The 23,105-nt window shown below is 40.8% G+C and overlaps 3 protein-coding genes across 5 annotated transcripts; all 3 read right to left on the minus strand.

Annotated features, from left to right (window-relative positions):
* Nucleotides 1-11,812: 11,812 nt before the first annotated feature.
* LOC110887019 (probable pectin methylesterase CGR2) lies at nt 11,813-14,160 on the minus strand. Of its 3 annotated transcripts, none has more exons than XM_022134924.2 (7): nt 13,927-14,160; nt 13,557-13,690; nt 13,430-13,472; nt 13,320-13,352; nt 12,863-13,237; nt 12,220-12,275; nt 11,813-12,154 (listed from the first exon to the last, which is right to left on the minus strand). In XM_022134924.2, exons 2-7 carry the CDS (start codon nt 13,677-13,679, stop codon nt 12,002-12,004), a joined length of 783 nt encoding a protein of 260 aa, XP_021990616.1. In that variant the 5' UTR covers nt 13,680-13,690; nt 13,927-14,160; the 3' UTR covers nt 11,813-12,001. The 3 variants fall into 3 exon arrangements, with proteins under 3 accessions (XP_021990616.1, XP_021990613.1, XP_021990614.1); XM_022134921.2 differs by having other exon boundaries at nt 12,863-13,240; nt 13,927-14,156; XM_022134922.2 differs by having other exon boundaries at nt 12,863-13,240; nt 13,557-13,682; nt 13,927-14,146.
* Nucleotides 14,161-17,442: 3,282 nt separating this feature from the next.
* LOC110883742 (squalene monooxygenase SE1) lies at nt 17,443-19,886 on the minus strand. Its single transcript, XM_022131388.2, has 8 exons — nt 19,662-19,886; nt 19,455-19,566; nt 19,180-19,354; nt 18,937-19,105; nt 18,635-18,853; nt 18,075-18,350; nt 17,729-18,007; nt 17,443-17,632 (listed from the first exon to the last, which is right to left on the minus strand). Exons 1-8 carry the CDS (start codon nt 19,884-19,886, stop codon nt 17,525-17,527), a joined length of 1,563 nt encoding a protein of 520 aa, XP_021987080.1. The 3' UTR covers nt 17,443-17,524.
* Nucleotides 19,887-20,608: 722 nt separating this feature from the next.
* Nucleotides 20,609-22,654, minus strand: LOC110883628 (L-type lectin-domain containing receptor kinase IX.1). Its single transcript, XM_022131347.1, has one exon. It carries the CDS (start codon nt 22,652-22,654, stop codon nt 20,609-20,611), a length of 2,046 nt encoding a protein of 681 aa, XP_021987039.1.
* Between the last annotated feature and the right edge of the window lie 451 nt (nt 22,655-23,105).

Below are 23,105 nucleotides of genomic sequence, written 5' to 3' on the forward strand. Positions count from 1 at the left end.
TCCTGTTCGATCGGCTAGCCCGTTCGATCAGGTTGTCCTGTTCGATCGGCTAGCCTGTTCGATCAGGTGGCCCTGTTCGAACAGCTTGCCTAGTTTTGAGTGTTTTCGCGACGATTTTTGATATTTCGAGTTCGATGAATGATAATTTGAGGAGGATAGAATTCCTAATCAAATTACTTTTAGTCCCAACTACTATATCTAACATACAAGCATCCTTACAACTTGTTTCCAAAGTCGGTTTCGATTGAGTTTGATTCACCTTCGAGTCTTGATTGATTTGATTGATTCACCACACACTTTAACATAAAAGTAAACATGCACAAATAACACATAAGGCACATACACACGTATAAAAATACTAAAATCCCCACACTTGAGTTTGATGATTGATTTGATTAGCTTGATTATTGATTGACTAGCTTTATTGCGTTGTTACTTCCTACCATTCACAGTCGGTCGTTGATTCACAGTTCGATTATCGGTCGGTTAGTTTAATTATACAACACTTACTCCAAATAATACGAAAATCAAAATGAAACTAAAATGAAATTAATCTTTATTAATCTTTAATTCCAATAACAGTCAACACTTGACTTTGACTTTTGGAAAACACGGGGTGTTACAGTCTCCCCTCCTTTAGGGAATTTCGTCCCGAAATTAGGCCGAGAACCGTACATCGCCGTGTGATTTTACCTATTTGATGCTTCAGATCTATCTGAACAACTGCGGGTACTTGGCCTTCATGTCACTTTCGAGTTCCCAAGTGAACTCCGCGCCTCGTTTGCCTTCCCATCGTACTTTTACAATAGGAATGCGAGAGCGTCTGAGTTGCTTGGTCTGTCGGTCCATGATTTCGACAGGCTTTTCCACGAAGTGTAGAGTCTCATTGACCTGAAGATCGTCGAGTGGCATTATAGAGTCGTGGTCGGCTACACATTTTCGAAGGTTTGATATATGGAAAGTCGGGTGGACATTGCTGAGTTCCTCCGGTAATTCGAGTTTGTAGGCAACTTTACCGATCCTTTCCAGAATCTTAAAAGGTCCAACAAATCGAGGCGCAAGTTTCCCTCTTTTGCCGAATCGGACTACTCCCTTCCAAGGTGATACCTTTAGGAGCACGTAGTCGCCAACTGCAAATTCGCGGGGCCTGCGTCGTTTATCGGCATACATCTTTTGTCTATCCCGGGCCTTTACCAAATTTTCCCTTATTTGGTGGATCTTGTCAGTCGTTTCTTGTAGAATCTCGGGCCCAGTCAATTGTGAATGACCGACCTCGTGCCATACAATAGGCGAGCGACATCTCCTACCATACAAGGCTTCGAAAGGTGCCATTTCGATGCTGGAGTGATAGCTATTATTGTACGAAAATTCGACCAACGGTAGGTGTTTGCTCCAACTACCACCAAAATCAATAACACACGCACGGAGCATGTCTTCAATAGTACGAATCGTTCTTTCAGTCTGCCCGTCGGTTTGCGGGTGGAATGCGGTACTCAAATTCAGCGTCGTACCTAGAGCTGCTTGAAAAGTTTCCCACAATCTCGATGTAAACCGAGCATCGCGATCCGAAATGATGTCTCGAGGCGTACCATGATTCTTAATGATTTCGTCGGTGTAGATTTGGGCTAGTTTGGCCACCTTATAGTCTTCTCGTATTGGCAGAAAGTGGGCTGATTTGGTTAGACGGTCGACTATAACCCAAATACTGTCGTGACCTGATGGCGTGGTCGGAAGCTTAGTTATGAAATCCATAGCTATGCTTTCCCACTTCCATACGGGTATCGGCGGTTGTTCGAGTAAGCCTGAAGGTCTTTGGTGTTCAGCCTTGACTCTTGCACAAGTTAAACAGCTACCAACATATAGAGCAATATCCCTTTTCATCCCAGGCCACCAGTACTTGTAGCGGAGGTCCTGGTACATTTTGTCCGCACCGGGATGAATGGAATATCGGGATTTGTGGGCTTCGTTCATGATAATCTTTCGCAAATCTGTCCTCCTTGGAACCCAGATTCGGTCCAGATAATAAAATATCCCGTTGGCTTTGCTCACGAGCTGAGTTCCATCGTGATAGATTCGTTCTTTCTTCAACGTACGCTCGTTGAAGCATGCGTGTTGTGCTTCGCGGATGAGAGCTTCGAGGTTATACTGAGCCTGGATGTTTCGAACACCTATCACGTAATTCTTTCTGCTGAGGGCGTCTGCAACTACATTCGCCTTGCCCGGGTGATAACGGATCTCACAGTCGTAATCGTTGAGGAGTTCTACCCATCGGCGTTGACGCATATTGAGTTCTCTCTGGTTAAAGATATGTTGTAGGCTCTTGTGATCGGTGAAGATCGTACACTTTGTACCATACAGGTAGTGTCGCCAAATCTTTAAGGCAAAGACAACTGCGCCTAGCTCAAGGTCATGGGTTGTATAGTTCTTCTCGTTGATTTTGAGCTGTCGAGATGCGTAAGCTATAACCTTGTCTCGTTGCATGAGAACACAGCCAAGTCCAAGGTTTGAAGCATCACAATAGACAACGAAGTCATCGCTTCCGTCTGGCAGTGTAAGAACTGGTGCATGGCACAGCATGTGTTTGAGGGTTTGGAAAGCAGTTTCCTGCGCGGTTCCCCACACAAAAGGCTTGTCTTTATGAGTAAGGGAGGTAAGCGGTACGGCAATCTTTGAGAATCCTTCGATGAATCTCCGATAGTAACCAGCTAATCCGAGAAAAGAGCGAACTTCTGACGGATTCTTTGGCGTAACCCATCCCTTGACTGCCTCAATCTTTGCAGGATCAACGTGTATACCCCGACTATTCACAATGTGACCCAGAAATTGAACCTCCTCCAACCAGAACTCACACTTGGAGAATTTGGCGTAGAGTTGGTTTCCCTGAAGCAACTCGAGAACCAGTCGCAGATGCTGCGCATGTTCGGCCCTCGATCTGGAATAGATCAGGACATCGTCGATAAATACAATGACAAAACGGTCTAAGAATGGTTTACACACGCGATTCATCAGATCCATAAAGACCGCGGGTGCGTTGGTCAAACCAAAAGGCATGACAACAAATTCGTAGTGGCCGTATCGGGTTCGAAAAGCGGTTTTGGGGATGTCTTCCTCTTGAATCCGCAACTGATGGTAGCCTGAACGTAGATCAATCTTGGAGAAACACTGAGCACCTTGTAATTGGTCAAACAGGTCATCGATTCTTGGTAAGGGGTATCGGTTCTTGATGGTCAGCTTGTTCAATTCCCGGTAATCGATGCACATCCGGAACGACCCGTCCTTCTTTTTGACAAAAAGGACTGGCGCGCCCCATGGAGAAGTGCTCGGGCGAATGAAGCCTTTTTCAAGTAACTCTTGGAGTTGATTTGAAAGTTCTCGCATCTCAGATGGAGCGAGTCGATACGGAGCTTTGGCCACTGGGTTGGCTCCTGGAATAAGGTCGATTCGAAAGTCGATATCACGACTTGGAGGTAATCCAGGAAGATCATCAGGGAACACCTGAGGAAATTCTCGGACAACAGGGACATCTTTGACTTCAACTTTCTTTTTCTTGTCCGTCTCTGCTACAACAATGTTGGCCAAGAAAGCTCGATATTCCTTGCGGAGATATTTGCGAGCTTGAAGACAGGACATGAGTTTGAGATCTTTCGCAGTAGTTTCACCATAAACACATAGAGTATCACCACTAGCTAGCACAAAACGAATCATCTTATCGGAACACACAATTTCAGCACGGTTTTCACGAAGAAAGTCCATGCCTACTATGACATCGAAACTTCCGAGTTGCATTGGAATGAGATTAATCGGGAATATATGATTGTTGAGCTTGAGAGTACAATCACGGAGCACAGAATTGACAGCAATGGTTCTTCCGGTAGCGACTTCTACTTCGAAGGGTGTCGAAAGATAAGAGCGCTTACGTCTAAGGAGCTTCTCAAATTCAAATGACACAAAGCAGTTATCGGCTCCAGTATCAAACAAACATGATGCATATATACCATTCACAAGGAACGTACCATTGACCACGTTGTTGTCAGCTTGAGCCTGACGTGCGTTGATGTTGAAAGTTCTGGCGTGAGCGGCTTGTTGTTGAGGCTGTTGTTGTTGTTGTTGGGGTTGTTGAGCTTCTTGTTTCACCACCCTGTTCGGGCACCGGTTTGCGAAGTGGTTAGGGTCACCACATGCGAAGCAGGTCCGAACATTGTTTGTTGGGGCCTGTGCAGCTTGAGGAGCTTGAGGAGCAGGGAGTAGAGCCTGGTTAACAGCAGCTTGAGCTTGAGCTTGACGGGGACCATAGCGACAACTCGCAGTGAAATGCCCGTAGACGTTACAGTGAGCGCAGAATCGGCAGGCCACACCCACCGGGTGATGATAAGAACATGTAGCACAGAGTGGGTGGGGGCCGGTGTACGCACGCTTTGCTGGCGGCGCATTGATCACTGGCGCAGTGCGCTGTGGTTGTTGCTGTTGTGGCGGTACTGACTGAAGAGGAGTAGCATTGGTTGCAGCAGCACAACTCTTGTTCTTCTTTCTTCTTCTCGAGGACTTGGAGGCTTGGGCAGTGGTGTTATCGGTTGATGCGGCAGTAACTTGATGCAAGGACTTGGTTTGTTTATCCCAGACACCAGCCTTAACTCGCTTGTCGTTAATCTCAGCAGCGAGTAGGTAGGTTTCCTCGATCGTTGCGGGTTTGGCGGCGTGAACAAAATCTGCAACACAATCCGGAAGAGCACGGATGTATTTCTTGATGGTCATGTCAGGAGTCTGGACCTGGTCTGGGCAGATAATGCTCAACTGCTTGAAACGGGCAGTGAGACCAGCATTGTCTCCCTCCTTTTGCTTGATACTCCAGAACTCATCCTCCAACTTTTGGCGTTCGTGGGGAGGACAGAACTCGTCCATCATGATCGCTTTCAATTCCTTCCACGTCAGCTCGTATGCAGCGTCGTTCCCGCGCTTGTTCCTTTCTGCGGTCCACCAGTCCAAAGCTCGTGACTGGAAGACACCGGTAGCATTGAGAGTACGGAGGTGATCTGGGCATCCGCTTTGACGAAGGGTGACTTCTACCGAGTCAAACCAATGAAACAGAGCCGTAGGGCCATCTTCACCGGTAAACTCTTTTGGCCCACATGCCTTGAATTGTTTGAAGCTAAAAGTAGCTTTGTTGGAGTCCCTGGGCGTGAGGGTTCGGGATTCCTCAGATGACTTGCTTGCGTTCTCGAATACTTCACTCACAGCCTTTGCTACTGTTTTAGAGAGGATAGCAGCAAGACGACGATCTCTCTTCTCCCGACGAGTAAGACGTTGACGAGGCCTTGATGATGACGACATGGTCTGCAATTGACATCGCCATAGGGCTCAACACAACGAATTCGAATCTCGCACGTCTTAGTTTACTAAAGCTTAGAATCACGTCGCATCTCACGTCACGTAACACATATAAACACATAAACACACAATCACAGAGACACATAAGCACAGAAACAACTAAAGCACAGAAGCAATTAAGCAAATAGAGCACTTAATTTCCTAAACACGTACGAAATTTTATCACAGAAGCAGTCAGAAAACAGAAACCTATATCCACATGTCGAGTGTCGTTTGTTTTGCATATCGGATAGCATCACATTGTATCGTCTAACTTAGTCGTATAGCGTAGCCTAGCACACTGGTTTCGTTTAGATCACATCTCCAGAGATTTGAATCAAGATAGGATAGCAACAAAAGTCACGCTGATTGATAGCAAATGGAGCAATCAACAAATCTTAAAGCACGTAAACAGGTAAATCATATAAAATCAACAAAGCAACACTCAAATCGGAAAATGGATTGTCTGCGGCTACTAGACTTTGACTAACCATGGCAATTTAACTATTCGCAGTTGACTTGTCGTCACTTTCGACTCTAGGGGACATGTTTCTGCCTCGATTCTTGGGCATTATGCATGCGCATTCTAGGCCATACTCGTGAGTTCAGGTCGTTGGAGTCCGTCAATTGCCTTGGTGAGATGAAATAAAGTTGGAATGACTGCTAAGGTTAGGGTTTCACCCCTAGCTCAGCAATTCCTTCCTTGTTTTAAGAAAATTCAGAGGAAGTTTTTTTTTTTTTTTTTTTTTTTTTTATCAATTTATGGGCTTCAACCCCGAATTTGGTAATACTTTCCCCCCGTTTTGTTGATAGAAAATTGCACAGAATAATTGGCAAAAATTTGTAATTTAGGCAGGAATTTGCGGGTTTCACTCCTAATCCCGTCCAAATTACAAAATTTGGCTCGGAGTTCGGATGTAATGATAGAATAGAAGGAAACAACATAGAATAAGCACATAAACTTAGTCTCTTGGTTCCTAACTATAGTCTAGGTCTCTAAGACAGCGATCCGGACTAGATCGTGTCTAACCTAATTCCCTATAGTTATGGCTCTGATACCAATCTGTCACACCCCAACCGATGGCGGAATCATCGGGGCGCGGCACTGAGCGAAACAGATTGTTCAGAAGTTTCCACAACAACTATCATACAATTCAGTTATATAACACGTCCCATACCGTGTCCCAAATGACAACAAGTTATCATAGAAATCAACCAAACAATATGGGAACTGTTCCGACAACTCAAATTCTTAATTATTACAGACCAAATGTAAATATTGTTTTAAGACCTCTAGACGACTACTGTGGATCTTACTGACTACAGGTGCCAGTGCAAGATCTACAGATAATTATGGCCCTGGAACAGGTACGTGGACGCTGTCCTAAGGTCATAGGCTCCTAGAAGTTTATTATTGCCTCGCTTCCCTAGCACGCTAGTAGCTTAAACACCTGTCACATACGTTAAAATAAAAGTCAATACATATAATGTAAAGGTGAGTACACAAGTTTGATATAGCATATAGAGTTCGAATAGTTTACGCATAACCAAGCACGTACACAAGGGCAAACGATGCCTGTAAATTATCAACATGGGACCATCGATACCAATGACTTCGGGTTGACTGTCCGAGACAGTTCGCAATACATGATTACCACCGTAATCCATGCAGGTAATTGTCCTTAGCAACCCCCGTGTGAACGGGTGCTGAGTCCAAACTATAGTACTACGTTGCTAAAGCAGGTAGATAGCACTCCACGTGTAAACATAATAAACAGCAATCATTTAGACAAGTAATACATGCAAGTAGGTTAGCGTTCAAATAGTTTGAGTTGTTTGTGAATTTGGTAGATTACGTATGTAACACCCAAAAGTGCTGGAAGCAAAAAGGGATCGAGTATACTCACAGTGATTGATTGTGGATTGAAGGGAGCACTGAGAATAGATTAGCCTGAATAGTTCGATAACACAACGATGAGTAACGCGAAAAAGGTAAACAATGTTACTTGGATCGAGTAGGCCATTCGATCGGACAGCAGTTCGATCGAGTGGGCTGTTCGATTGGTTTGAAAAATCCGTTCGAACATCCATTCGATCGGCTGACTGACCCGATCGGCTGGTTCCTTCAAGTGGATTGTTTCTTCCTTTGATGTGAAGGATGTGTTTGTGTACGATGGTTTGTACTACCTTTCAAGTTGGCCGATCGAACAGCTATTCGATCGGTTAGCCCAACCGATCGGTTAGCACTTCGTTGTTTTCAAGTATGTCACTCGATCGGCTGGCATGTTCGATCGGGTGACATTCCAATGTTTTGAAAAGTCTAAGTGTTGAAGTATAGTATCTCATGATTCGAGCAGTAATGTTTACAATCGAGTGGCTCGATCGATCGAACAGAACCCTTGTCAATACTACACTTTATGAGTTTGTGGGACTAAGTGCTGGTCGATCGGTTAGCCTAGCCGATCGGCTGGCATAGTCGTTCGGTTGGGCTGTTCGATCGAACAGCCTAGCCGTTCGGCCAGCTTCTCGATTTGGTTAACCTTTCACCTAACACTTGGTTATTCCCGTTAATTGTTGATGTTTTAGAGATATTTTGACTACGAGTTGAACCACAAAGCTGAAGTCCCTACTTGGCCTACTGACTCGAGCAGGAATCACCCAAACCCGGTCAGAGACGGTTTGGAACCTAAGCTTAACGTTTAACCCGGAATCGGTACATCTCTCGGCGGAACCCGAATCTTGAACTCTGTGTTTGTTTAGATTGATTTATAATTCGGTTCAAGCTCGTTTTCACCGGCTTGAGTGTAAAAGAGTTGAAAGATAGATGAAAACCCATCTTCCAATCCTTTTCCACCGTGAAATGTTAAGATCCTTGGAAGATTTTAGGTTATTGATGTGGAAATCGATTAGATCTAGCTTATTCATGGCTGGATGAAGTCAAAACATGAAGTTCTTGATGAACACCAAGAACACCATGATGACATCACTCAAGAACGCCTAGATCTTGGTGATTTCATGGATGAAATCCAAATTTTGAAAGATAGAAAGATGGAGAATCGATTAATGAACAAAAACGTACAAAGATTAGAGTGAAATACTTACAGGTTTGAGAGAAATCTTGGATTTAGTGAGAAGAAGAGGCTGGTCGGTCAGAGCTTTTCCAAAAGTGGAAAGTATGACAAAGACAGCCCTATTTATAGGCTTCCAAAAGAGGAAAGGTCAGCTGATCGAACAGCATTCCTGATCGAGCAGCTGTCCGATCGAACAGTCCTGTTCGATCGGCTAGCCCGTTCGATCAGGTTGTCCTGTTCGATCGGCTAGCCTGTTCGATCAGGTGGCCCTGTTCGAACAGCTTGCCTAGTTTTGAGTGTTTTCGCGACGATTTTTGATATTTCGAGTTCGATGAATGATAATTTGAGGAGGATAGAATTCCTAATCAAATTACTTTTAGTCCCAACTACTATATCTAACATACAAGCATCCTTACAACTTGTTTCCAAAGTCGGTTTCGATTGAGTTTGATTCACCTTCGAGTCTTGATTGATTTGATTGATTCACCACACACTTTAACATAAAAGTAAACATGCACAAATAACACATAAGGCACATACACACGTATAAAAATACTAAAATCCCCACACTTGAGTTTGATGATTGATTTGATTAGCTTGATTATTGATTGACTAGCTTTATTGCGTTGTTACTTCCTACCATTCACAGTCGGTCGTTGATTCACAGTTCGATTATCGGTCGGTTAGTTTAATTATACAACACTTACTCCAAATAATACGAAAATCAAAATGAAACTAAAATGAAATTAATCTTTATTAATCTTTAATTCCAATAACAGTCAACACTTGACTTTGACTTTTGGAAAACACGGGGTGTTACAATTACCTTTTTCCGTCCTTTATTCACAATCACTTTCAAAATATATTAAAAAATAACAGTAGGTGAACAATTTGCCCTCTAATATACATATTAGCATTAACTTTTTCTCTCTCCTCCACTCACAACCCTACACAATTATTTTTTACAATATAAAGAACACATTTACGATATATGGTTGAAGGGATGTGAATACTCTAAGCTGGTGAATACTAGAAATGGCTCTTCTGCCCTATAAAACCTACGGAGGTGGTGTTGAGGGCATTATCAAGTCACTTATACCCCTATGATGTCCATCACTCATGGTGTAACATATTAAATTATATAAATAAATATATAGAAAGTTCACATGTCTCTCTCATGGATGTAGACTTAGGCTAAAGGGTGTGGGGTCAATGTTGGAACATGATTTGTCGCATAGGAACATGAATGGAAGGTTACACCACCCCCTTGCCTAATCTACCATGGTTTGCATGGATTAAACCATGACAACCATGGTCCTCCTTTCCATTTTTCAAGAAATCATTTACTTTTTCTTTAGACAAAGATAAAGTAAAATAAATAAAGGGATATTGGTTTGGGTCATGACCACACCCTTATAGTGGTTTTGGATGATGGATTAGAGGTGGGTGACATGACACTGATGTGGAAGGTCATAGTGGTCATGAGAGTCATGACCACACCCTATAGCCTTAGTCGAGATGAAGAAAATGAGAAACTTACCAAAATAAACATGTTTATTGAATACGAAAATAAACACTGAATTTTTACTTAAAAACTTATATTTAAGTCTTCAAATATTACTAAATTTACAATTATGTTTTTTAAAATATTATAAAAAAGGAAGAACAATGATATTAATTGTTTTTTTATGAGTGGTTTCTAAAAAAATTCAAATATTTAATATGGTTAGATGGTTTGAATGGTAAAAATATGTCAAATAATTAAAAAAAATAGGCGGTATTAAAAAAAATCTACATTTTAGTCCTTAATTTTTATATGTATTAAAATTTCTATATATTTCTAATTTTAACTTAACTTAATTTAACCGTGATAAAATGATATTTAAAGGAGTAAATACACTTTAGTTTTTTTTTTTTTTTTTTGAACGGGAAATTTCTTTAATTCCTGTTGTCTATGGGGCTTGAACCCAAGACCTCCCTCTTCCAAGGTGTTGAAAGACATATCTTGATGACTGTATATTTTATTTAATCCGTATAATAATGGTTTTATTTAACTTGTACAATACACATGTTTTCTAAAGATATAATATCTTTTTATTTCTAAGTATATAACATTACATTTATTCAACTCATGCAATAGACGAGACTCTAACCTAGTTAGACAGTAAAAAAACAATTAGGTAGTGTTTGGTATGCAAGAATGAGAGGTGGAATGGAATGAAGAAAAGAGTGTTTGCTTAGTCAATGGAATGGAATCACCCATTCCAAAAGGCATTCCATTCCCTCAAAATCATTCCTTCCACCCCCGTGGTTTTTTTTTCCATTCCATCCCCGCTTGCATCATTTATCAACAACACCACAACCCACCACCTTCGCCACAACCCACCACCACCACCACCCACCACCCACCACCGACGCCATCACCGCCACCCGCCACCACCTCACCCTGACAGCCACCGCCGCTGCGACCATCCGCCAACGCCACTCGCCGTCGCCACCCACCCCCATCGTCGACTCCACCAACACCGCCACCGCCACCACCAACCGCCGCCGCCGCCACCTTTGCTGCCACCCACCACCAACGGCCACCTTGCCGCCACCACCACTCGTTGTCACCGCCGCACCGCCACTCGCCGCCACCACCACCACCCATCGCTGCCGCCGACACCCACCACCGCCACCTATAACCACCCGCAATGACTACCACTGACCACCACCACCACTCACCGCTGATTTTATTACTCCTTTTTTCTTGCCTACCGAACAATACACAATAATAATTCATTCCATTCACATGGTAACCAAACAAGATATAAAATGGTAATGATCCATTGCATTCCCTCGTCCATTCCATTACCTCGTCCATTTCATTCATTCATTCGTCCATTCCATTACCCTATACCAAACAGACCCTTAAGATAGGACAAATAAGCACCATCATCTAAGATGGTAAAACTAGCTAATTTCTAGCCGGCATAAAAAAAAAAAAAACCTTAAAAGTATAATGGGTTCATAAAAATAACTAATAAAAGGTATACTGTATACACATGTAAAGCACGGGCTAGCCAGCAGCTAAAACTTAGCCAACCCCTTCAAGTTGCCAATGCCATCTAGAAAAAAACACAGGTTAAATTTTAGCCGTATTAACCGGCGCTTTTGTTTATTTTGCATATCAAGAAGATTAGGTTCGGCTTTTACCCTTAACAACAACCGATAGCTTCAGTTATATGATTTCTTTCACCATAACAAAACCAAGCTTTAGTTATGGTTATGTTTCGGTTAATATCGGTTAAGCCTTTTTTTTTTGTGTTCCAGGTTTGAAGCTCATGTGTGTGATTCATAGTGGATTGTAATGTAATAGAATAAGGGGGAAAACATATTGAATGAAGATGAACTACCCATAACTCATAGTCATATGCAAGCATCATATAAGGTTATAATTAATAATCTACATCGCATCTTGAATATGAAATGTATTCTTTTTTAGAACATACATGTTGTAATGTAACCTCTGTGAGCTTTATAATTGAACTCTGAAAGAATTAAAGAACTTCAGGCCGGGTGTTTCAAATGAACGATTTAAGGTGGAAAATCTGGCAGCCTGACTGGTAGTGTTTTTTGGCTGCAGCTAATTCAAACTTCTTGATTGCATCTTCATTCTCTTCTATCTTGCTTTGAACAAAAAACCGAATCCACCAAGTTGCACTTCGTAGTTTCGCCTAAAGAACCCGTATCATGAAATGTTCTTTCAAATACGTATTACAGATTTAGAAAGAGGACTTACAGGGCGACCAAACTTCGACAACTCATCAACTTTAAATGTCCGCTGTCCAGGATAACCTGGTATATGTACAAATTGTTAATAAAATGTATACGATTTGAATCACATTTATTAAATATGATTAAGAAATTGAATAAAATGCCATTTTCGTCCCTAAGGTTTGACCAGTTTTGCGACTTTCGTCCAAAGGTTTGTTTTTTGCATATGGATCCAAAAGGTTTAAAATCTTACCATTTTCATCCGGCACGTCAACTCCATCCATTTTCTTCGCTAAGTCAGGGGTATTTTCGTCTTTTTTGCTAACTGAAAGGGCGATTCGGTTTTTTTCACTTTATGTAAAAAGATTAAATACACCTGAAAAAAGATCGCATTGCCCTTTAAGTTAACAAAAAAGACGCAAATAGGCCTGACTTGACGGAGAAAAATGGATGAAAATGGCAAGATTTCAAACCTTTTGGATCCAGATGTGGAAAAACAAACCTTTGGACGAAAATTGCAAAACTGGTCAAACCTCAGGGACGAAATGACATTTTACTCTTAAGAAATTTAAACTAAAATGAATTTGCCCTATCGATTGCAATAAGATTAGTAACACAAATATCTATATGGGAAGATTAGTAGCAAAAACATGTATTTGGAAATATACCGGAGAAAATAATAAATCCATGAGAAGATACTCTTGCTAACTCGGGAAGTGTCTTGTTGAGATACTTTGGGGACAAATAATCGAGTGCATCTGAGACTATGACAAGTGAAAAAGATTTTGACCTATAAGGCAGAGGAAACTTTATGTCAGATACACGAACAATGCCTTTTCTTACAAGGCTGTTGCATTTAGCATCAGCATCATCTAAATCATATGGCTCCACACCCCATGCTTCGGTATCATCTTCTCTTAATAATCTGGAGACCACTGTACAGGTGTCGGGACCCACGTGCAAGATTTTACGCATGCTATCTCCATATGCGTTCTTTAGATATGGTAATGCTTGAAAAATTTCAGATGTGCATGACGAACCAACTGCTGCATAAAAATTACAGAGTCAATAAACCGCAACAGATCTAGTAATAAGAATGAAGACCACCACCACCAGTTTGTTTACCTTGAAACCTGAGTGTATGAAAACTGTCTCGACCTGTGACAGACATAAGAAGTTATGTTTAGATTGAATTGAAGGCATGTTTAAGTGTAACAGTTGATGATGGTAGATACCTGAAGCACTATTATAAAGATATCCAATTATGAGAAAAGCCCCCTGAATTCAGATGGATGCATTGCATTAGACCAATGAGAATCGATGGATGATTGATATATAGTATAGGTAAAAATATATTGTTACCAATAGCACTAGGCCGATGGATAAGAAAGGGGATGGGCGTGATTTTGGGTGTAACGATCCCGTAAACGGAACCGGGGCTCCATCGCCCAATCGTCTAGATAAACCAGAGGGTCTCCTTGACATTGCCTGCCTGCCTGCATACCAATGAAGGTTATATAATTACCTAAATGAAATTCATTTTCTGTAAACAAGGCATTAGCTATATGTGTTTATGAAGCTAATTCAGGAAGAAGAACACATAGTAGTAAGTATGAATTGAAGCAATCAAGTAAAGTTAAGTTATTTGGTAAGTTTGTTCTCATGCCAAAGAAACAATCAATCAAATCTACCACCATGAACACAACCAATAAAAGTAAAAGAGCAGAGATACCTGAAACGGAAGAGCAGAGAGAGCTTGGGGATCTTGAACTGGGTTCGGATCTGGATCTGTGTTTGTGCTGAAAAAGAAACAGAGAATATATATATATCTACTTTACTCTTCTGTCTTCTCTCTCTCTCTCTCACACACACACGCACAAAGAACCAAACAGCGAGTTTGTTTGATTTCCGCAGGGAACGCTTTCTTGTTTCTTTACAATTTGGGCTTTTATTACACTCGCCTCGTAAGCTTATGGAATTTGGAAAATACCATTTCTTTTTTCTTTGAACAACACTCACGTATGTCTAACCAAGGGCCTAGCTTTCAAGGGGCCATGGGGCGTCCGACCTTCCGAACTTTTCGTTCAGTAGTGTTATGTACGTACGTTTCGTGTATAACTTTTTAGGTATATACGTTTTCAACCCCCCGGTTTTATAAAAGAAAATTTACTTATATGGAATTTTTAGGTTCGGTGACTTCCGACCCCCGGTAGAAATTTTCAAGCTTCGCCACTGTGTCTAACCAAGTGATAAACGTGGTTGTCCGGAAGCTCTCATTTAGCAAAACTGAAACAACAACCTAAACAAAGTTACACCATTGACTAGAAGTTGAAAGCTGAAAGCAGTCACACTGATGACAGCCGGAAACTCATGTTGTCTCGAACCTGCAAGGTCAAAGTGATGAGACTTTGCCCAAAAGTGAATAAAGTTACATTGAGACATACAATCTGACATTTACCAAAGAGGCAAGACTATGACAAATGTTCTCCTGCTACACTAGGGCTAGGTAGCTGTTCTACAAGAATGGATGGATTCAGGATCGAACCGTCATCCCAAAATGTTCTACAGTTTCAAATACCTCCTCCACACAAGTAGCCCCATCTTCACCGAGTGAAGTTCTCTTCCCAGTAGAAACAATGGAGATAACCCCCGAAGAATTGATAAACAATTTCATACAGCTAAGGAAGCTGTTGAACGGGTATGTCCGGCAAGAACGGAACAAAGGGGTGAGAGTTCGCTTGTCTTATGATGAACCACTTCCCCAAGTGTTAGTCGAAACACTACAAGCTCAAACCTCATTCCTTACCTTATGTTGGATGGTTCTCTTGGGCAAGAGAGTACTCACCATCCCCCCCCCCCCATGTCCCACCAAGAATCCTATAGTTCACTGTTGGACAACTTCTTCTGCTAAGTCAGCCCACACCGCATCCGACACAAACCTCCTTTGGTGAAGCTCTTAAGTAGCTACCCTTAACTAGTAGTGCGGTGGCTGCAAGTCTGTTACCACCTTCTTACGCCACCCAAGGCTCCCCCATGCCAAACATACCCCTGCCTCATTTGACCACCTTGTTAGCCCAGTTGAGTAAACAACTAGCAAGAAACCACACCTGGCAGGCAGCCTTATGCGAGCTTGACACAAGTATAGTCGGGGCAGGGACAAGCCATGATGTTCCTTCCATGCCTTACAAACGAAGCTCTTTATCATGCTTCCCTGATAAGATATCTAACTACGTCTTCCAAACCAAGATAAAGATACCTTCGAATATCAAAACGTATGATAGCATGGAAGACCCTGAAGACTATCTCCAAGGATTCACCGGAGCTGCTACCATTGAACAATGGAACAACGCTGAATGTTGCCACATGTTCATGCAGACCCTCACTGGACCTGCATGTCTATGGTTTTATGGGTTAGCCCCAAGGAGCATAACCTCGTTGAACGACTTATACAAAATCTTCCTTACCAACTTCACTTCTCAACGAAGATGTACGAGGGACGCCACGATTATGCACCAGATCCAACAAAAGGACCATAAAGACCTTCGGACCTTGATGGAAAGATTTAAGAAGGAAGGCTTCACTTATAGTAGGGCAACAAAAAAGATGAGGGTGTCGGCCTTCATGAATGTTACCAAAACTTAGAAGCTCCTTAGAAGGTTCCATGAAAATAACCCTCAAACCACGGAGGAAGCTTTCGAAAGGGCAGAATCCTTTTTAAAGGGTGAAGAAGCTTTGGAGAAACAAGTTGCTAAGAAAAAAGAACAAGGAAGCTGGAGGGAACACGCGCCCCCATCAAAAAGACCCAAATTCCAACCCTTCGTCTTTCATGTCTGTCAAACTACACAAAGTAATGATTCATTTCATTAATAATTGATAACTAAAACCTTTGAATAATATTGGTTGCCACCACCACCACCACTAGTATTCCATTCCTTCGCCTTTTATGTTTATCAAATAACACAAAGTAATGATTTATTTTGTTCCTACATGGTAACTAAACAAGACCTTTGATTGATATTGATCTATTTTTTCACTCGTTCATTTCATTATCTCATCCATTTCATTAAATATCCCGTATCAAACAGACCCTTAATGAGAATTTGATGATCATTTCTAGTCAGATCGTTGAGATTATGTTTCCTAGTTTGATTTTGTGTTTTCTCTTGATTTTGTCATGTATTATAGTAATTTTTACAAGTTTTGACATGGATGTAATATACAACGTTTTGAACACGACAAATGACAAGAAGACGTCGTATGTAACGAGCAAGGTTACATATATGTAACCAACAAGGTTACATAAATGTAAAAAAGTGATGGTTATGTATATTTAACAGGAGTTCCTATATGTAGCTTTATGAATTAGGATCAAATACAAAGTCTTCTAATTGTAAGAATGGTACAAATGCTTCGAAAAAAAACCCACTACACAAAAAAAAGACCACCACCACCCAAAAACCTAAACCCCCCCCCCTCCTCACCCACCAAAAAAAAAAATTGTCGAGAGGGGGTGGGGAGTAGGGTTAGGTTTTTTGGTGGTGGTGGGGGGTGGGTATTTAGTTTTAGGTTATTGGACACTTTTCACTACATAAATCCTTCTTACATTTCTTACAATTAGGAGTTTTTGTAGAATAACTTAACCCGTAGCTTTATATATGATTTATATAAGCTACACGATTGGTTATAAAAACGTATACTCGGTGAAGATGATTTTCAGATCAACACAAAAATGTCGATTCAGTTAAATGATCAGTTTAGAACCCAATTTGCTAAGGCAAACCTTGATGAAACTTTATATTTTGCATTAGCTATAGGTTAGGGTTTTTTTTTTCAAATTTTGATGTAGAATTCAGTTAGATGGAATGAAACTTTTTTACTTATTGTCATTTAGACCCAATTTGCTAACTTTTTTACTCCCAACTCCTGTTTGATAAAATGCCGCCTCCATGAATATGTCATTGTTATGCGTTTTTTGTTTCAAGGGTGAAAATGAGAACCAAAACGATGATTCCAAGTATAATTGTAAGATCCTCTCAGTTGTAACTTACCTTTAACCAAATGTGTAAAACAGGAATCATCTTATTTGCCTTTTTATTGTAGTATTAATGTAATTTATTAAACTTCTAAACCTTATGAACATTGTAAGATCCACCTTCCAGTTGTAACTAAATGCGTAAAACAGGAATCTTATTCGCCTTTTTATCGTATTAATGTGGTTTATTGATAGTGATTAAACAGTTCACCCATTATTATATAATGATAACGCTCCTCTGCAGGATCTTTGCCATTACATGAACTAACTAGAATAAAAAAAAAAAAATACAAATTAATTAATGCAGAAAAGGAGACTTATAATATGCTGGACTTGAAGACGATAATAGCATTGGTGCAGCAGCTCCTTCAGATTTCAGGATGGGGAAAATGATCCCCGATGCATCCTGCAGCATTCAAAACATATATAACCATTCATCACAACCAATTTCACAGTATATATATAAACAAATTAATGTAATAACTATATAGTAGATAACTACCAAGATCAATCTAACACCTAGCGTAATGCCCTGTGGTGAAGGAAACGGAAGTAATAAGCGGCCAACTCCAAAGGCCGCGACCGAAAAGAAATGAAGTACCAAGCTCAATGGCTTCGGGTTCAGACCAGATAAGAGTGCAATGGGCCCGTTTGAGAACATGCCACCAAGGCTTAAGTAGTCAAAACATGCTTGACGTAGCTCGGTTCTCGCTTGGTCTGGCGATGCAGAAAACACCTTGTACAAGGCTCCAGCCAGTGTGTTGATTGTAGATGCCACCGGCTGTAAACCAAACATAATGTTAGCTTCGAAAACTGACTCTAGTAATTATATTAAGGACATGTATGACCTTGCGCAAGGTGTAAAAAGAGTCAAGATGATCGCAGAGGGTAAATGAGTCATTTAAGTTCTCAAGAGGCCGGAGAAGATCACGAACAATCACAACATCAGATAAGGCCACCGTCATTCCTCCACCTGTCAAAGGATGTCGCATATTGAATGAATCCCCAAGTAAGATTGCACCCGGGGTGGGTTGTGGGGCCGCTGGCATGCTTCTATTAGCCATTGTTTTTATGCTTCCTTCGTCCACTGCATCAACGAAGCTACACCGCAGCTCAGGGGGGATCTACACCACATAAAAGTTTAGTCACTTCAAAATATGATTATCTTTTCGGTTTGGGACCATAGTTGTTGATAGCACTATAGCGAATAGCGTAGGGAAGCGCTCATTCATCGCTGTCACCGTATTTGGATATAATGTACATATAAAATTTTCTTCTAGCGTATCGCTAAACATAAAATAGTATCCGCTATTTCATCGTTATCGCTACGTAGCGTATAGGTTGCTTGTCGCTGTCATCCGCTACTAACAACCATGTTTGGCACATACTGTTGATGTATATGGTATACCTGAGGAGCGACTTTTGTCTTCAAGTAAAGAGCCATGTCACCATTGCCAACAGAAGGGATCTTCTTTCCAGGAATATCAACTAAACATCGGATCTCGGTACTGCTGATACGATAGCACAATATTGGTGAAGGGTCTGCCAAAATAACATGTCCGTGATTCGGGTATGGTGCCTCACAGTTCTTCAAAAGCAATGCAGCAAAAGAAGACGGGATGTCTACCTACATGTAGTAGTATATATACTGATCGATCACAAGACTTGTTTTTCAATATTTTGATGCGAAAGTTTTGGATTATGGCTCACCTCAGGTTTACACAGACCGCGTCTTAGATTTGAAAAACAGCCGTCACAGACAATGGTAAGTGGGGCGTTAGCTATAATATCTTCACCAGCTCTGGTCTTGTAGCGCACACCTTTGACGGACCCTTTTTCTTCAATAAGGGATGTCACTGTTCCTTGTTCAAGCCTCACACTGAAATTATATATATATACTTGAGATATATGGTTGTTATATACATGAAAATGGATTTTGGTAAAGTTGATTACTTTGGGACTGTTGCAGCTTTCTCACGCATCCGTTGGACAAAACGCCCATTGTGGAAACTTCTACCGGAAACGTCTCTTGTGAACTTCTCCAATGGGTATGCTAGTCTAGTGCTTTTACCATCCATGAACAAAGCATAGCCAAACACCTTTTGAGCATCAATGTTCTCTACGCAATCTGAAGAATAAAAACGACACTAGAACTATTATTATTATTATTATCACCACCTGTCCACCTTATAATAGATGCACATGTATGTATGTGTTAACTTACATACCTTCTAAATCCAGTTGGATTAATTTTATGTAGCCACCGGGTTGGAGCAATTCACCGACAATTCTATCTTGCAACCCCAGGTCTCTTTCTATGACAAGAACTCGTCGCCCATCCTACAAACAGTTTTAGGTTGCTTAATTATTATTTATGAGTGAAATAAATAGATGATAACGCAATATTATATTATTTTGGAGAGAACTTAGCATGCCTTGCCAAGACTATAGGCAAGAGCTGCACCAGCAACACCAGCACCAACTATGATAACATCAGTCGCTCCATCGCGAGTGTGAACCAAATCGTTTGTCTGTTTATGAAAATCCAAATCATGGTCCGGTTTGCTCTTCTTCACACCCAAGAAATATATCAGAGCGAATCCTAACCAAGTAGCTATAATTCCTCCCAAAATGTATTGCTCTAGTATCTTCAACTCCATTCTCAAAAAAATATGATATTGTGAATCTGAATGAATTGTCGACATTATATATAAACAAGACCAAGTATGAAAGCGCACGGTGACAAAAGTAACTTCAAAAAGGATATTGACCTGGAAATTATTCTCTTTTTAGTAGTTTTGCCTACAATTTTCTATGAAGACAAAAAAACAAAACATTAAACATTGACAAGACCAAAGAGCTATTTGTCTTCTGCAGTTGGAACAAATACGAGGATTTCGCCCTTCGCCCACTGCTTGATGAGGCAGTGCACACAGTTTTGCACCTATTTAATTTATCAGTGGCATATAGTTAAATTTTCCCTCATATTTCTTCAAACAATGATCTGTTGTTAATTATTAGTTGAGAGATACCATACCATACCATGTATGATTGAAGGCATAATAGTAGTTGGTTGTATTAGTTTGTGACATGTTGACTAGCAAATATTTTTTGCAATTCGGAATGGGGTGGCGGCGCAGCTTGTGGCCCGCTTACCTTCTATTTTGATGTAACTTGACAAGTTTTTTTAGTGAAATAAAAAAATTGGAGATTTAAAAAAAATATTTGTTTAATTTTATTAGGATCTCTTTTTCTCCTTATTTATAAATTTTGTTTAAGGTTGAATAAAATGTCATAATACATTACTGAAAACAAACAAATAACAACATATAATTAACTGAATTACTTAAACACACAAATAAAAACATATAACATGAAATGCTTATTGTGTCTCTGTCGTTGAGGAGGCTGAAGATGAGGCGGTCCCTGAACCTGTGAGATCAATAGATGGTGAAGACCAGAATGCAGACATGTTGACTGGTGTTGCAAAAATTGCTGATGGCACTGTTTTTGAAAGGCTGGGAAATGGTGCTTCAAAGTTTAGAACTTGAATCGCTTGCTTTATGGAAGGCCGGGCATTGGGATCAGTGTGAGCACACCAAAGTCCCACACTGATCACACGTTCCATCTCGCCCTCGTCAAAATGAGCATCTAGTTTTGGATCAGCCACTTCACTAAGCTTCCCTCTTCCATAAAAGTCCCAAACATGGTCAACCAATCTGATATGACCATCTTCGGCCATCTGGTCAAGTGGTTTTTTACCAGTAGCTATTTCAAGAGCAACAACCCCAAAGCTGTAAACATCTGACACCTTGCCAGCTTTGCCTGTTAGGATACATTCAGGAGCCATGTAACCCATTGTACCTGCCAATATTGTGGTTTGTGACCCTTTTTCATGGTCAACAAGCCTAGCCAAACCAAAATCCCCAAGCTTAGCGTTAAAACTGGAGTCAAGCATAACATTACTTGATTTGATATCTCTATGCAAAACGCACTGTTCCCATTCTTCTTGAAGATAAAGCAATGCTGCGGCTAATCCTTTAACAACATTGTACCTAATTGACCAAGTCAACAAACAACTTCCTTTGAAGAGATGAGAATCCAAGCTTCCATTTGACATAAACTCGTAAACAAGTAAGAGTTCTTTGCCTTCATGGCACCAACCGATGAGGTTAACCAAGTTTCGGTGTCTCAGTTGGCTAATGGTCTTCACTTCGGCTGCATACTCTTTTATTCCTTGTTTGGATCCACTTGAAATCTTCTTGACAGCCACATGAGAATGAATTTCCTTTAAGAAACCTTTATAAACGCCGCCAAAACCACCTTGTCCTATCTTCTCTCCCTCTGCGAAATTGTTTGTTGCAATGGCAAGTTGTTTGTATGTGAACTTCTTCGGTCCAGTCTCAATCCCAAATGCTTGTGTAGCATCAATCATGTTATTCACATCTTCGTTTTTCTTTCGGGATATAATCACTCTCTTTTTCAACGAACGAAATATGAAAAACGCGGTAACTAAAGCACATACCGAGACACCTAGACTGAGACCCAACACTACCTTGGTTCGTGCATTGTCAGGAACATCAACCGTCTCTGCGGCTGATGGAATGGGTGCGGGTGCAAAAGCGGTAGTTATTGTACCTATTGGACCAATGATCTGTTCATCAATTGGCAAACTTGATTCGAAATCCCAAGAATGAAGAGTGTGAATCTCATAATAGTCACCAGTTGAAGCTGAAAACCCGATGCTAACATTTTCTGGTAGATACTCTCTGAGATCAACTTGTGTGCTAAGTCGCTGTGTGAAAACGCGATCTCCATCAAACCCTGTAAACGCAACGCTTAGCCTTTTTGCGGTAGAGTTGTAAGTTACCCTGGCTGTGTTCATTTCTCCAACAGAAACAAGATTTGACCATGTCACATTCGTAACCGATATCATGGAGTTTATGTTGATACCAACATGATCACCAACCGGATCCCAATCATTCGTAAACGTATCAAACTCTACTGCTACAAACGGGTTCAACGTCGAGTTAAGCACCTGGTCCCCACCGGCAAGCCCAATTCCACCACCTTCTTGTTTAGAAGGAATTTCAAACCCGTCTGGTGCAAGAAAGAAGGCGATTCCATCACCGTACATAGCCTGGTCCCCGGCATTTATGATGAACGTAAATCGGGTGGTGAAATCGGCCAAGTCACCTGAACTTTTGTCCCAAAGATGAAATAACTTGTGATATGTGACTCGACCTGTACTCGAATGCATTTGTTGGTCCTGTTGATTTCGGGTGAGTTGAATTACCGGACTAGAAGGTGCAGCATCTCCGGAGTAATTTAAGTCGTGATTATTTGGGCTGAAACTAGTGAAATTAAATGATAGCTTTGCCCAAGAGGGAATTAGTGCTAGGAAAAGTAAATATAAGACTATAATCATGGGAGAAGGCCGATGATAAAATTTCTTACGTTCAGCATCAATTAAAGAGCAAAAGTCATATCATATAATTCTGATGAGCAATGAAACACTCAATGAGACAACTTAATTAGTTTTATATTTGGCCTGCAGATTAGACATACTTGCCTGTCTCGTATCTCTGATTTATTGATTTCGAATTGTTGGTTGGAATTACCGAAAACTATTAATTAAACTAGATGAGCCACCAGTGGGGTGGATAGCAGAACCTCAATGAAGAAGCAGAACTGATGCTATTAAATTATATATAAGTATTGTAAAGAACTCGAATATACATGTTTACGTGTCTGTCATAGATTCATACAAAACATATATAGATTAATCATTCATCATGCCTATCCTTTGGTTTACGTCATTGGTAAATTAATCATTATAATATATGGTTTAACTATTGAAGATTGGTAAATTAATCATT

The sequence above is a fragment of the Helianthus annuus genome, chromosome 4 (assembly GCF_002127325.2).
Source record: "Helianthus annuus cultivar XRQ/B chromosome 4, HanXRQr2.0-SUNRISE, whole genome shotgun sequence".
In the NCBI taxonomy this organism is placed as follows: domain Eukaryota; kingdom Viridiplantae; phylum Streptophyta; class Magnoliopsida; order Asterales; family Asteraceae; genus Helianthus; species Helianthus annuus.